Source organism: Odocoileus virginianus, chromosome 3 (genome assembly GCF_023699985.2).
Source record: "Odocoileus virginianus isolate 20LAN1187 ecotype Illinois chromosome 3, Ovbor_1.2, whole genome shotgun sequence".
NCBI lineage: Eukaryota > Metazoa > Chordata > Mammalia > Artiodactyla > Cervidae > Odocoileus > Odocoileus virginianus.
The window spans coordinates 76,134,209-76,150,487 of NC_069676.1; the positions used below are offsets into that span (position 1 = coordinate 76,134,209).

Below are 16,279 nucleotides of genomic sequence, written 5' to 3' on the forward strand. Positions count from 1 at the left end.
GTAAGAATGACTAGACTAGAGTCAGTGAGATTATGACATAAACTTTAAAAACCAAGATCTAAATTTTGGAATAAGTTTCCATTTTCAATAACATGAAATATATATGAATATTTATTAGAAGATAAAGGCACTGTAAGTTGACATTTTGTGCAGAGTCCATCATACATAGTCATCGTTGTCTGGTAGAAAGGTGAATCAGGAAAAGTAAATAGAGTGACTGAATTTAAAGCTAAATGCATTGAGAATGAAACGTGAACCTTTCTGGTACTTTAATCATTCCCAGACTCAAAATCATATACTTTGAATGTACCAGTGTTCTTTGAAATTGTAACATGGGGTCTGGAAGTAATTATACCTATTCGAATGCCTAATCCAATAACCTGGAAATTGCTCTTCAGTCTTTTCAAACTACTGAATGGAATAAGAATAAGGGCATTAGCCAGTCTTGACTGTCACACCATGAGAATTTAGTGACTGAAAAACAAGTTTTTTTTATAAGTTGACCCCAGTTATTAGATAGACTGATGACGATGATGATGCAAAGGATCATTAAGACTAAATGATTTCTCTTATTTGTAATAACTAGAAAGGAATCTTCAAGTCTTATAGTTGTGTTGAAACATCATGTCAAACATAAGATGAAATGTGAAAAAAACCCACTTAACATCTTTTTGAATATTATTTTATAAACCAGTGTTGAAATTGTTCACTTCTAATTCAGATGTACAGATTTCTGTGCATACCTAATGCATATAGTCTCCTATTTGGATCTGAGATGAGCAGTTATAGATTAGGCATATTAGTGTATAGTTGCCAAGGAAACATTTGGTTTTTTACCTCAAAGCTAAAATTCACAATAATGACTAATACATGAGTTAACAGTATATTTAAAAATTTCCAACTTACAAAGTCATTAAATACTAGAAGTATTTACCCACGAACACATTATTATTCAGTTTTCTTAGCCTCAGTTATATCCTTTCTGAAAACATCCCTCAAACCCACTTGTCCACCTGTCTCTGCTGCAGTCTTCCGCTCGGCCCTAACCCATCTGTCTGGATGACTCATGACCGCCCATGGCAAAGCTAGAACTTACTGTCTTTTCCCATCCATTCCCTTTCTGATTTTCAGTTTTTATGTTGCTGAATCCACCGCCATCTCCTGGCCAGGATAACCCAGGTCCTCTGAAAGATCTCTGGCTTTGATTCCACCAGTGGGTCTCATGAGTACAGTCCTTCTGCGGCTATTACTCCTCTAAGCATTCTGCCTTCTGCTTTTTCATCTTTCCTTTATTCCTCATATTTGATTACTTGCTGCCTGTGCTCTCTGCCAGTTTGCTCCCACCGACCTCTCTTCCTTGTTGCCCATTCCTATCACTGGAACCAAGCCCTTTCCCGCCCCTGTTCCCCAGTCCCGCACCCTCCCCCAGGACTACCTCTGTGTTATTCTTTAGGCACCAAATAGGTGATGACTCTGCCTTTGTCAGGCAGCCCGCTTAAACACTCACCTGAATGGGTGGCATTCAGGGACCCATATAAATTTGGGTTCTTTTCCTCCTGCACATCTTTAGATCTCTGTGAAGGTAGGTACTGTTTGGAATAGACATATGTTAATGTAAGTGTTTTGTGACCCGCAATCATAGATTTACTATTCCAAAAATACATTTAAAAAAAAAACAAATCAGGAAACCTAGGAAATGTATGAAGAGGAAAATAAAGTTGCTCACAGTCTCATCTCTTAGTGATGGCCAGTGTTCATAACTAAGTGATGAATATTCATTTAATAGTTCTTATGAGGCTGATAGGAGCCTTTGTAAAGCTGCATTTGGGATAGGTGGTGAATGACACAAATAGTAGAAATAGTACTGGCTCAGGGCATTTCAGAAGGCAAGGTAGTTGTAAGCATCTTTCTTAGTGTTTTTTGGTTTTGATATTTAAATTAGAATTTCCTTTTAAGAAGAGCAGGAGGTCATAATTAGAGTGAAATTATATAAAATCTATGCTTAGCTTCTTGAATGGAAGATAGTTTCCCTCACAGGAGTGTTCTGCATATAGAATTTAGGTGGTTTCTTTTCCATGTAGATTTCACAAAGAATTTTTATCACGTATAATTTAAATGTAACCTGAAATAACTGCCCTTTAAAAAGAGCCCTTCGCTAAATTGTGTTGAATTGCATAATCTGTGTATTTTTATAATGTACATTTAAAAATGTACATTATAAATGTACATCATGTTTTTAAATACAAAGTAGGCTATATTAATGCTATTTATCTACCTTCATTGCTTTAGGAAAAACAAATTTGACTTGCTTTTTATTATGTTGTTTTATTACTATATGTAATTATACAATATGTACCCTATTCTTATGTAAATAAATTGATAAAGATCAGATTATGAAGGACATGGCAGAAGTGTCTCATGCTTTGAATTCAGTATGGCTTTGTTTTAAACTTATTTTCCAGCTTATATATAAATAATCAAATCTAAAGTGTTCTACAGAAATAGTAGGAATTGGTGTGACTCTTAAAGCATAGCAATACGTTGTTTCTTCTGCTCAAAGTGCAGGGGATTTGCTTGTTCCGATGGTGCATCAAATAATCCCTTGGTATCTTGGGAAACAGGCCCTGCTGTTTTTGCATCAGGAACTACTCTCACTTGACAGAATTTTAATTACTGTGTGTTCTTCACTTTTGTGATCACCAGGTTCTCTTATTCAAGTACCTTCCGTTGAGAGAGGGAAACTTAGTAAAGTTCGCCTGGGTTCATTGTCTTTGAAAAAGGAAGGAGAAAGACAGTGCTTCTTGTTTACAAAACACTTTTTAATTTGTACAAGAAGTTCAGGAGGAAAGCTGCATCTGCTCAAGGTACTGGTTTTACATGACTATTCCATTTATGTTCCATGCACTTGAGAGGCATTGAGGTTAATTTAATTATGACTTTCCCATGCCTGCTATCATAAAATAGGTTATTACGATATCATGGTGAGGTAATACACAGTTGCCAACCTTGACATTTACTTTGTTGTCAGTTAAATCCAAAGTAATAGAAATTTAAGTGCAATTGCCATAAAGAAGGGAAATTAAAATCATAACCTGGACAAAATTACTAGTTGTTGACTGAGCTCAAAAATCTTGTCAGATGACTGCAGTGTACTGATTGTGTAATATTCGCTAAATGCTATATTATCTTACTCAGTACCAAGAGTGAGAAAACTACTGCCCACAGCTTGCTGCGTCTTTTTAATAATAAAGTTTTATTGGACCACAGCCACAACTCATTTCCTTTCTCATTGTACCTGGCTGTTTTCATGCTTTTTAAAATGGCAAATTTAAGCGGTGGCGATAGAGATCATACGGCTTGCAAAGCCTAAAGGATTTACTAGCCAGCCCTTTACAGAAAAAGTTTGCCTATCTGTACCTTCTGTTATTAATGCCTGAAAATATTATCCAGCATGACGACACCAGAGTTCTACTGCTTAAGTCACTTACTGGTTGTAGAGCTCTACCCTTTACTGAGCTGCATTCACTCTGTGGGGCTTCTGAGGTTCCATATAATCTCCCATAGACCGACTCGTTAAATTTTACAGACATTGGGAGTGAGAGTCAGATGGTGGGGAAGAATCATGACGCTCAATGAATTCAATTACTTTTACACATTTAAATTTAATTTTGAGCTCTATGAAAAATTAGTTTCAAAACGGAATTGCTGTTTCTTCTGTGGCAGTTTGAATATAAGGTTTACAAATCACAGCTTCCCAACCTATGCAAGACTCTTAGCCTCTAAATGAAAAATTGGTCTGTTTCCAGACAGGTGGAGTTCTGTCTCTAATAGAATGTACCTTGGTCGAGGAGCCCGATGCGAGCGATGATGACTGTAAGTCACATTCTATCTCTTAGAATTATATTAGCATTAAATAGTCCTTTGGTTTTTATTTGTTGATAGCTAAGAAGAGCTGCTTCAGGAGACAGGGAAGATATTAAGAATAAGTTCCCTGAATTCATTTATATATGAAAAATTCTGTTGAACCATTTAACCTGTAACCCCAGTTAAGCCATCTTTGGAAACTTGCATTTTACTGAATTTGTCTTGTGATAGTGATTTTGCAGCGGCAGAGAAGAAAGTAATTGAATTAGAATGTTGGAATTCTGTAATTTATGGAAAATTTTTAAAAAGCCATGAATTGACAAGGAGAACAGGACCGTAGTCTTGAGTAACCCACTGATCTTAGCTTTTTCATCTGCTTATGAGCTTAACAAAGCCGTCCCTATGCTTGAGGAAGTACTGGATCACTAAAGGGAGATTCTGGACTTAAACACATGTTGGTTGTATTACTAGGACCTTGAGAAAGCAGTTATCACTCATGTTTTTGTATTCACATCTAATTGTTTGGTTTACGTGTGTTGAAGCCAAAGGTTCTGGCCAAGTGTTTGGACACTTGGATTTCAAAATAGTGGTGGAGCCTCCTGATGGTGCCCCCTTCACTGTGGTCTTGTTAGCACCTTCCCGCCAGGAGAAAGCTGCCTGGACAAGTGACATCAGTCAGGTAAGCAAGTGACTTTGGCCCCAAGTTGGTTTTTGTGTTTTAAATTTCACAGCATAAGCTTTTGGGATGCAGTTTTAGAGTCAGTTTATTTTTATTAGAAAATTGTATCTGGTTGCTGTGGTTATTGTCTTCATGTATTGAATCATTTGTTGCTGTTTGTTTGTTTGTTTAAAATTTACCTAAATGTTGTCATTGTATTTTGCATCCTGGGCATTTTTGTACAAGCCAATATACACTTGTGTTGGACAGTGGTTTTGTTTGGAGAGTGTTAAAATTGCCCCGTGAGTAGTAAATTCTCCAGTGACCTCATTAGATTTTTTTTTTTTTTTGCTTATTTGTTGCTGAGATAGGAAAATGGTGAGAGATGTAAAAATAGCTAACAAGGACTGTGAAATCAAATGAAAAAAGAGATACTGTCTGTAGTATGAGGCCTGAAAGTGAGTTCCTGTATTTTATATAGAAAAAGTTAGGGAACAGATTTGCTTACCTTTCCTTGATCAACACTTCCTGCTTAGGAAATTGCTACATTTGTTCAGGATTTGAAAAAAAAGTCAAAACTAGTGATGATTGGACTTGGGCATTCTTCAAGCCCAGCTCCACATTAATTTTGGCTCCATTAACCAATCTGGGTGTAAAGGTAAGCTGTGAAGGAAAATATTAAAGCTTAATGATCTTCAGAGTTGTTGACTAAAGGATGATTGGGGCAAACAGGAAAGGCATATGCTATAGATCCCATTGTCTTCCTTTTCTGAAGAGCTCTTAGTAATTTATATATACCTTAGATATAAATATGAACTATAAATATATCATAGTTTTTCAGATACTTAATTTTTTTAAAAAAACAATTTTTTAATATTTTTTTTAATTTTTGGCCTTGCTGTGAGCCATGCAGGATCTTAGGTCCCCAACCAAGGACTGAACCTGTGCCCTCTACATTGGGAGGGCAGAGTCTTAACCACTGGACCCCAGGAAAACCCCTTAATTTTTTTCTAAGTGACTGAAAAGCAAATATAGAAAGAAAATGAATGTGCAAGTTAATTACATGTCAAAGATGTTTTACCAGACTTAACCTCATTTGTCCTTTACTATAATATTCTGAAGGTGAACAGAAGCAGTAGTACCATTTCACAGGTACGAAAACTGAGATTCAGAAGGTTAATAAGCATTTGTTCGAAGCTGCACAACTGTGCTGGGTCATGACTCAAACCTAATCCAAGTCTTTTATTACCTCTCTAAGTATCCTCTACTGGAATTCCGGATTTTTACTGCTTTTCTTCCAGGACTGTTTTGATGATGAATAAATAGCCGAAGTCAAGGTGCTTCTTTTCTGGTTAACAAAGAAACAAAAATATGGGATCATGTATATTTGCATGATTACCCATTTATGGTGATTTACTAATACTTTCATTAGCTCTAAGCTGTATGAATTAATATTGTAATTAAGTCTGTGGAATGCACCTTTTACCTTCAGAAACTCTGAATCAGTCATTGATTCTGTGAACGTTATCTGAGCAATCACCCTGTGCTGCCAGGCATTGTGTAGGTACCAGGGTTTGGCAACGACCCCTCCTCTCAAGGAGATAGACAGATTAGTAGAGAAGAAAGGGAAGTAGACAACTTAATGCAACAAAATTGTGTATGTGTTGTGAAGCCAAGATAAGTAGGAAGAATGGGGAGAATTAGAGTTGTAGACAAAGATGTTTTCCCAGCTTCTTATAGTTTCTACCCTATGACAGAACTGGGGTGCCTAAGATTCAGAGCTGATAAAAACTTCAAGCAGTCTTAGGGTGAGGCATCGCTAAGAGAGAAAAGACCCCTTTTGTGTATGAATAATTCTGTGCCCGGTCCTTTAAAGAAAAGATCTAATATTTTGCCTCCCAGAAGCATTCAAGTGATTCTCTCTACTTAGACTACATTTTAGCAGGAAATGGCAACCCACTCCAGTATTCCTACCTGAAGAATTCCATGGTCAGAGTAACCTGGCAGACTATAGTCCATGGGGTAGCTAAGAGTTGGACGCGACTGAATACGCATGTAGACTACATCTTGAGTTAGGTGTACAATTTCTTCCTATTTCTCCAAGTTTCTATGGCTAATATACTAGTGTATTAGATTATAGTTACAATTGAATTGGAGAAGGAAACAACAGGAATTTGTGTCTTTCTGAGTGACAGTGATATCATGATATGAAATTACTGTGTTCGGTAGAACCTTAATATCGTGTGGTTTTGATATTTAACATTTCAGCCATTCAACAAATATATTTATGCAGTGATAACATATGCCAGGCACTATCTCGGTGCGTGTGATATATCGTGGACAACAACAACAAAAATTCCCTGACCTTGTGTAGCTTACAGTCTAGTGTGGGGAAACTGAAAACAATGTAAAGATAATAAATAGATAATATTTTACGTTAGAAGGTGATAGGGCAGGTTGAGAAGGATTGGGCTACTGGAGGTAGGTGTGGGTCCCTACAATTTTGAAAAGGTGATCATCTCATTTTGAAGACACCATGTAAACAAAGACTGTGGCGAGTGATGGAAATACCATGTAGATATGTAACAAAGGCAAAGTCATTCCACACGGAGGGAACAGCCACTGCAAGCTCTCTAGAGTAGGAGACAGTATATTTTGAGCAATAGCATGAAGGTTAGATGTGGCTGAAGGGGAATGTTGAGAGGGAAAGTAGAAAAGGGGGAAGTAATTTCAATGGAATTGTTAAGTAAGCAGTGGGGTATGGACGTTCAGTGCTTGGAGGGAGGTCCATGTGTGAGACTCTCTGCCATTTAGATGATATTTAAGGCCACGAGACTGTTGAGATCACCCAGAGAGTCAGTATAGATAGAAATGAGGAGAAGCCCATGGAGTGAGTGAGGAGTCGCAGAGAACAGCAGAGAAGAGAAGGAACCAGGAGTGCAATTGGAGGATAGCCAAGAGGGTGCGGTGTCTTGCAAGTCAAATGAAGAAAATGTATCGAAGAGGAGGGAGTGGTTATGAGTCAACTGCTTCTAAAAGAAGCTATGGTACATATATAAAGTGGAATATTACTCAGCCATAAAAAGGAATGAAATTGGGTCATTGGTAGAGATATGGAGGGATCTAGAGTCTATCAAACAGAGTGAAGTAAGTCAGAAAGAGAAAAACAAACATCATATATTAATGCACATGTGTGGAATCTAGAAAAATGGTACAGATGAACCTAGTTACAGGGCGGGAATAGAGACGAGAACATAGAGACCAGACAGGTGGACACGGTGAGGGGAGGGTGAGATGAATTGGGAGGTTAGTGTGACAGAGGTACACTACTGTGTGTAAAATAGATAGCTACTGGGAACGTGCGGTGTAGAATAGGGACCTCAGCTCCGCACTGTGATGCCCTAGGGGCCTGGCATGTGGGGGAGGGACAGAGGCTCAAGAGGGAGAAAACTTCTGTGTACATATAGCTGATTCACTTTGTTGGACAGCAGAAACCAGCACAACATTGTAAAGCGATTACACTCTAATTTTAAAAAAAAATGTTGAGCCCAATAGTGAGTGTTCTGAGACACTTAGTGATTTTCCTGACGCAGGGTTTGAACGGTGGGTGGTGGGGACAGAGTGCTCCCCTAGTAATTGAGCCTAGTTTACTGCCCAGCAGCCTGCATCTCAGCTGGGCTTTGTTCTCCACTTAAAACATTTTCATTTTATGAGGGAAACTGTGTGCTATACATACATTGATGAAATTTGTCAGTCTCCCAAACATGCCTCTGGGCATATTCATTATTGATAAGATGAACCTACAGAATGCTTGAAATGTACCTTTTAATATTTTATGATGTATATGTAAAAATATGGATACAAAAAGGAACCAGAAATACTCCCAACACCCAGATCACTAAATAAATGTTTATCAAAGTGTCTTTCACAGATAATTACCTGAAGGTTTTTTTTTTTAAATGCAGACTCCTGAACCCACATTCCAGATACCCCCTCAGGTTTAACAGGCTCCACTGATCACTTTTGCACAATTACGTTTGAGAAACTCTGTTCTGAAAATCAAATATTTTCATCTCTCAAACCTTCACAATCCTGCCATACAAAAATAATCCAACAGTTTGCCTCTAGGTGCATATATGCATCATTTTTTCCTTTTTCATCTTCGTATATTCCTATGAGTTCTTTGTATCAGAGTCTTCTAATACATGTTTATTCTACCGTGTTAACTTAGACTTCCCTGATGACTCAGCAGGTAAAGAATCTGCTTACCAATGCAGAAGATGCGGGTTCGGTCCCTGGGTCAGGAAGATCCCCTGCAGAAGGAAACAGCAATCTACTCCAGTATTCTTGGCTAGCAAATCCCATGGACAGAATCTGGTGGGCTGCAGTCCATGGGGTCCCAAAGAGTCCACCATGACTGAGTAACTAATCACGCATCATGTTAACTTACCACTTTTCTAGCTCTTTCTGAATAATTAGGCATATGGGCAATTTCCAAATTTCAGCACTAATATATGATGGGGTGGTGCTAGCCATCTTTGCACCAAGAGTTACTCCTCCTTTCAAGGCCCCTTGTTGGTATATCTTACCCGCAGGTACAGGGCTGGTGAAGGGGGCCTGATCACTTTCATGATTTCATGATTCATGACTCGACAGACTGCTGAAACACCCCCCAAAATATGTAACTCATCTCTTCTTAGTCCTGCCAGTGCTGAATTTTGTCATGTTTGTCACATTTCCTCATTTAATGGAAAAGTGGTATTCCTTCCTAGTGGTTTTAATTACTTCTGCAATTATCAGTGAGACTAACATTTCCCACCGTATCTATTTCTTGTCATTATACCAGATGGACATTTATTTGTTGGGGCTATGCTTGTAGATATCCTTCCCTGTCCTAGGGAAATGAACATTTCTTTAGTCTAAATGAATATATTCTTCATGATCTTGTCCTTAATTTTGTCATTTTTTTGTTTTGCGTAATTTAAATTTTTTCTGGCTTAATTTGACTTCACCTTGCTAAACCATTGTACCATGTTATACTAATCACATGTAGCTCTTACTTGAAATAATAAAGTGGTGCCTAAGTATTGACACAATACCACTTTCACATAGAGGACTCTGAATGAAAATTAAGACTTTTAGCTTTGTCAGGCCTCTCTCTTTGAAGCTGTAATTTTTAGAAGTAGCAATTGCTTGAATGATTAATTATACTTTTAGCTCCACCAGCAAGGTCATAATTAACCGTTGGTGCCTCCAACAAAATGTGCAAGTGGTTAATGGTCTTGACCAGTAATTCTTCCCTTTTTCATCTATTTATAGGGAAAAATTTGAGGCTGAAGATTTGACCATTCATTTCAATATAGTGCATTCATTTGTGCATGTCTTACTGTGATACATAATGGAGTATTAAACAGATTTTTCTGTAATTATGGGTATTAACTAAAATGCAGAATTAAAATTCACCTCTGAGCTTCTTGGTTTGGGCAGATGTGTCAAAATATAGACAAATTTATAGCACACTGACATGCTTCCTCCCTTAAAAATAGCTTCTCTGGAATCAACAGGGAATTTTTTACTTTAATATAAAAAGGTGATTTAAGAGAAAAATTGAGTTTACTTTTCTTCCCACTCCTTAGAAGTATTAGGAAGATGGAAAGGTATGGTGATGCAGTAGATTACTGACCTTTGACCAGATACTTCCTTAAATAAGACCTGCAGAAAAGCCTACTGGAGGGAATTCCTGGTAGTCCAATGGGTAGGACTCTGCATTTCCACTGCAAAGGGCACAGGTTCCATCCCTGGTCAGGGAACTAAGGTCCCACAAACTGTGTGGTATATTAAAAAAAAAAAAAAAAAACAGAAAACAAAAAAGCCCAACCAACCAACCAAACAAAAACTCTGCTGCAAAAGCCATTGTCATCCTTCCTTCAAGGACCAACTGCTTCAAAATTACCTGGGTCTAACAATCCCACTACTGGGCGTGTGCCTGGTCACTCAGTCATGTCTGACTCTTTGTGACCCCGTGGACTGTAGCCTGCCATCCTCCATCTGTGGGATTTTCCTGGCAGGAATATTGGAGTGGGTTACCATGCCCTCCTCCTGGGGATCTTTCCAACCTAGGGATCGAACCCGCATCTCCTGTGTCTCCTGCATTGCAGGCAGAGTTTCTTCCACTGAGCCAGCCTAATTGAGAGAACCTAATTGAAAGAGATGCATGTACTCCAGTGTTTATTGCAGCACTCTTTACAGTAGCTAGGACATGGAAGCAACCTAGATGTCCATCGACAGAGAAATGGATACAGAAATTGTGATGTGTATATATACATACATATATGTGTACACATACACAATGGAATATTCAGTTCAGTTGTTCAGTCATGTCTGACCCTTTGCAACCCCATGGACTGCAGCACACAGGCCTCCCTGTCCATCACCAACTCCCTGAGTTCACCTAAACTCATTTCCATTGAGTTGGTGATGCCATCCAACCATTTTATCCTCTGTTGTCCCCTTCTTCTCCCACCTTCAATCTTTCCCAGCATCAGGGTCTTTTCTAATGAGTCAGCTCTTTGCATGAGGTGGCCAAAGTATTGGAGTTTCAGCTTCAGCATCAGTCCTTCCAGTGAACACCCAGGACTGATCTCTTTTAAGATGGGCTTGTTGGATCTCCTTGCAGTCCAAGGGACTCTCAAGAGTCTTCTCCAACACCACAGTTCAAAAGCATCAATTCTTCGGCGCTCAGCTTTCTTTATCCTCCAACTTTCACATCCATACATGACTGCTGGAAAAACCATAGCCTTGACTAGATGGACCTTTACTCAGCTATTAAAAAAAGAACACATATGAGTCAGTCCTAATGAGGTGGATGAACCTAGAGCCTATTGTAGAGTGAAGTAAGTCAGAAAGAGAAAGACAAATATTGTATTTCTGGTTGGGTTAGTGGTAAAGAACCTGCCTGCCAGTGCAGGAGAAATAAGAGGTTTGATCCTCTTATTTGAGGGTTTGAATAATAAATGTTCGATCCCTGGGTTGGGAAGTTCCCCTAGAGGACAGCATGGCAACCCACTCCAGTGTCCTTGCCTGGAGTACTCCATGGACAGAGGAACCTGGCAGGCTACAATCCACAGGGTCGCAAAGAGTCAGACACGACTGAAGTGACTTAGCAGCAGCAGCAGCAACGCATGTGTATGGACTCTAGAAAGATGGTACTGATGAATCTATTTGCAGGGCAGAGGCAGCAGTGGAGACAGACATAACAGACTTGTGCACCGTGTGGGAAGGAGATGGTAGGATGAATTGAGAGGGTAGCGTGGAAGCATATACGTTACCACATGTGAAATAGATAGCTAGTAGGAATTTGCTGTGTGACACAGGGCGCTCAACCCAGTGCTCTGTGACAATCTAGAGCAGCAGGAGGGGGTGGGACATGGGACAGGGATTCAGGAGGGGAAGGACATGTGTATACCTGTGGCTGACTCATGTTGAGGTATGGCAGAAACCAGCACAATATTGTAAAGCAACTATTCTCCAATAAAAAAAGTTTTTTTCAATTACCCAGGGCTTTTATAAATATGCATATTCCCAGTCCTCTACCCCCCGGTCATAGTCATCACAAACTGAACTAGAATAGCCATGATCTAGGAATCTGCTTTTGTTATCTTACTGATTTTAAGGTTTATAGTAATTCACATAAATTGTGTCCTTAAAGTTATATGACACCCTGGCTATTTTCATGTCTTTCTCTTTTAACTGAGTGAATTGAATTCATTTTCCCAAGGCTCAATCTCTTCTCCCCAACACAATAATGTGCATATATGATCATGAATATATATGATGGCTTCCAATATAAATATTAATATATTCATACACACATTCATAAATAAAAGTTCTGTTGTAGTTTAACTTTCTTTCTGGAAGAGAACTCTTTCTTCAGTGTAGCAGTACTGAAAATGCCAAATGGAAGTGAGATAAAAGCAAAATATTGTGGTTGAAGTAGAATTGGTAAACCCAGAGCCCCTAGGAGTCCTGTTTGTTCAAAATAGTGTTGTCACTGAACCCGGTCTGTGGAGCATCTAATAGATAAAAAGTCCATTTCAAAACCACTCCTCTGTTATAAATATACCATAATATATTTTATATACATGTATGTATATGTGTGTATGGGCTTCCCTGCTGGCTCATTGGTAAAGAATTCGCCTGCTAATGCAGGAGACGTGGGTTCACTCCTTGGGTTGGGAAGATCCTTTCGAAAAGGAAATGGCAACCCATTTCAATATTCTTGCCTGGAAAATCCTAGGGACAGAGGAGCCTGGCCAGCTACAGTCCATGGAGTCTTAAAACTTAGCTACTAATCAGCAGCAACATACGTGTATATGTATGTGTGTATACATATATATATATTCATCCATCCCACAGATAGATGTGTCGGTTATCAAAGACTTTTTGTACAATTAAATGTGATTTTTTATTATATGGTCTTTTGATCTCTGGTTCAGCCTGCATGTATATTTCCTTCTGAGACTTGAGTGTAAGTAAAAATTTCTTTTTCTTCCTATTGAAAATAATTTAATGCTTGATACAATGAATCAGAAAGATTTACGAAATGAGATCTGACACTGGATAATAAGATGTTCAAAAGTGGTCACATAAATCTTTTCTTTTGGATCTAAAACATTTATCTCAAGTTTCAATTCTGGCATTGTGGAGGACTGCACTGATTTAGATCCCCTCTGGCTACAAAATCAGAAATATTTAATATATAAAATCAGTATAATAAAAAATTTAATTCATTGATGACATTTATAAATATAAAAGGAAATCTCTAGTTGCCAGAAATAACAGGAAGATTTAAAGTCAGAGCAAATAGCATGTAAACTGAAGACAGAGACTTGAGAATGACTTAAGTCTGTTTATTGGTCCCATGCCTGAGGGGTATTAACTAAAGGAGCAGGGTTAGCCTTGGGCCCCTTAAAGGAACTGAGATTTCTGTTTAAAGCCTGAGCGTTGGAAGGTGGTCCATGCGTGAAGTAAGAACTCAAAAACAAAAATACCCATTTGGCCTGGGATCATAAAGAAGTCTGTCTTTGTCTTGGGTTCTGAATTTTTTAAAATCTCCTTTGAGAAAAACAAATGCATTTCTGGCCTATGGATTTGAAATTCAGATTCACAATATTCACATGGTGTGAAAATTCCAAACTGAGAAATTAATGCAGAAACAATTTTTGGACTGTTACTAACCCAAGAATGCTTGGTATAAGCAAACACAAAGTCACTGCATTAGCAACACTTTAACAGTTCAGGGCTCATGACAATGTGCTCAAAAGCAAAAATTACAAATCTTTTGAGTAACTGATCTATCATGAATGAGAGTCAGAAGACTCAGTAAGCAGTATAATTAGCACTGCTGGAACTTCACCTAATAGAGTGATAACTTAGTAAAGACAGGTTTAAAAGAAGGTTTAAAATAAAGTATGGAAGGAAAGGAGGGAAGGAAGAAGAAAGGAAAGAAAAGATCACTATGTAAAAAGGATCCAGACATAACTTTTAAAGAACCAAATGGAATATCTAAACAAAAAATCTATAGCCCTGAGACATCCTAAGGCTGTTGTCTGATAACTATGCTGTTGCTTAGACTGTTAAAGGAAATTGAAGGAACACTGTTTACTTTCCACAGTTCTCACCAAACACCGTCTCTGTTCTCCCACTTCCTGTGTTGGTTACCCAGGTAACATCTTCATTCTGCTCAGAAAAACTGAGAATGAAAAGTCTAAGGAATAGCTAGAAATGTCACTGGGGTGAAGGATCACTTAACCCCTGCTTCCTCTCCCTGTCTGTATGCAACATCTGTCCCCATGCCCCCAAATCTCGCTTGTAGTTTTCACAAGAATGGGGATAGTGCTAAACCGTTTTCCCATTGGAATTAGGAAAATGAATTTAAAGTGGTTTACCTTACTCACTGCATATGGTGACTGCAGCCATGAAATTAAAAGATGCTTACTCCTTGGAAGGAAAGTTATGACCAACCTAGATAGCATATTAAAAAGCAGAGACATTGCCAACAAAGGTCCGTCTGGTCAAGGCTATGGTTTTTCCAGTGGTCATGTATGGGTGTGAGAGTTGGACTGTGAAGAAAGCTGAGTGCTGAAAAATTGATGCTTTTGAACTGTGGTGTTGGAGAAGACTCTTGAGAGTCCCTTGGACTGCAAGGAGATCCACCCAGTCCATCCTAAAGGAGATCAGTCCTGGGTGTTCATTGGAAGGACTGATGCTGAAGCTGAAACTCCAATACTTTGGCCACCTGATGCGAAGAGTTGACTCATTAGAAAAGACCCTAATGCTGGGAGGGATTGGGGGCAGGTGGAGAAGGGGACGACAGAGGATGAGATGGCTGGATGGCATCACCAACTCCATGGACATGAGTTTGAGTAAACTCCGGGAGTTTGTGATGGACAGGGAGACGTGGCGTGCTGCAATTCATGGGGTCGCAAAGAGTTGGACATGACTGAGCGACTGAACTGAACTGACCTTACTAATCTTTGAAACTCTTTAATATATTCTTTCTCTGCTCCCTGCCCTCATCTCCCAGCATTTAGCCCAGTATCTGTCACATAGGTACATACTTAATAAATGCAGCCATGAAACCCTCATTTAATAAAATCCCTGCTGCTGCTGCTGCTCCTGAGTCGCTTCAGTTGTGTCTGACGCTGTATGACCCCGTAGACGGCAGCCCACCAGGCTCCCCTGTCCCTGGGATTCTCCAGGGAAGAACACTGGAGTGGGTTGCCATTTCCTTCTCCAATGCATGAAAGTGAAAAGTGAAAGTAAAGTCACTCAGTTGTGTCCCAACTCTTCGCGACCCCATGGACCGCAGCCTACCAGGCTTCTCTGTCCATGGGATTTTCCAGGCAAGAGTACTGCAGTGGGGTGCCATTGCCTTCTCTAATGCCATATAATCCATGCATCTTCGTGGTGCTCATGAGAATCCAAAAAGGTAGACTAGTTTTGGTTAAGTTCTGTGTCACTCAAAAGACATTGGTCATGTTTATTGCTTTTAAATATATTTGCATTTTCCAATTTAAAATGGCCTAATAGTGATAGTCATTTTTTAATGTTGCTGTGCTTTTTTTCTTTTGGTTTTATTCAGTAACTCATCAATTTCTATTATTGCTTTCTTCAAAATATTTATCTCCATCCGTTCCTCTTCACTCCCATGGTCTGCCTCAGCGGAGGCATGAATCATTTCCTTTGTGACTCAGAATATCATCCTGATGATCTTGCCATTCAGTGAATTCCCCCAGCTGTAGATATTTTAACTTGAACAAGACCACTTAGAAACTTGTAGTGACTTCCCATCTGCCTGCTGGATATAATCCAGATTCGAGACTGCTGACTCCAGCTGAGTTCCTCTTTCTTACCGTCTCCTCCGTTATAGATGCTCACACCAGCCAGGCTCACCTCCTCGCTTTCCGCTGTATGCTCATGCTTAGAAATGAATGGGGTTATAGGCGTCTCTTTTCACCTGGCCCTGATTGAGAGCTCTCCCTTTGAGGTCGTGTGGCCGTTCTGAGGCCTAAGAGGATACCCTTCCTACTGGTAGAGGGCAGTAGGCTCTACCACTGGTGGAGACTCTCACTGGTCTCACTGGTGGAAACACTGACTCCATACAACTGGGTACTAATTTAGGACAGTGCAGTTTCAGAACTCTGGGAAGAATACCATGTCTAACTTCCTGCTACTCAAAGCTGATGGGAGAAGCAG

General features: G+C 39.3%; 1 protein-coding gene across 2 annotated transcripts in view; it reads left to right on the forward strand.

Moving 5' to 3' along the window:
• The window catches only part of RASGRF2 (Ras protein specific guanine nucleotide releasing factor 2), a 252,292-nt gene that overhangs the window by 116,770 nt on the left and 119,243 nt on the right, over window positions 1-16,279 (forward strand). For both annotated transcript variants that reach the window (XM_070465761.1, XM_070465762.1), the window contains exons 10-12: window positions 2,704-2,864; window positions 3,807-3,873; window positions 4,407-4,543. In XM_070465761.1, the coding sequence (XP_070321862.1) occupies window positions 2,704-2,864; window positions 3,807-3,873; window positions 4,407-4,543 (365 nt within the window). The remainder of the gene's footprint in view (window positions 1-2,703; window positions 2,865-3,806; window positions 3,874-4,406; window positions 4,544-16,279) is intronic.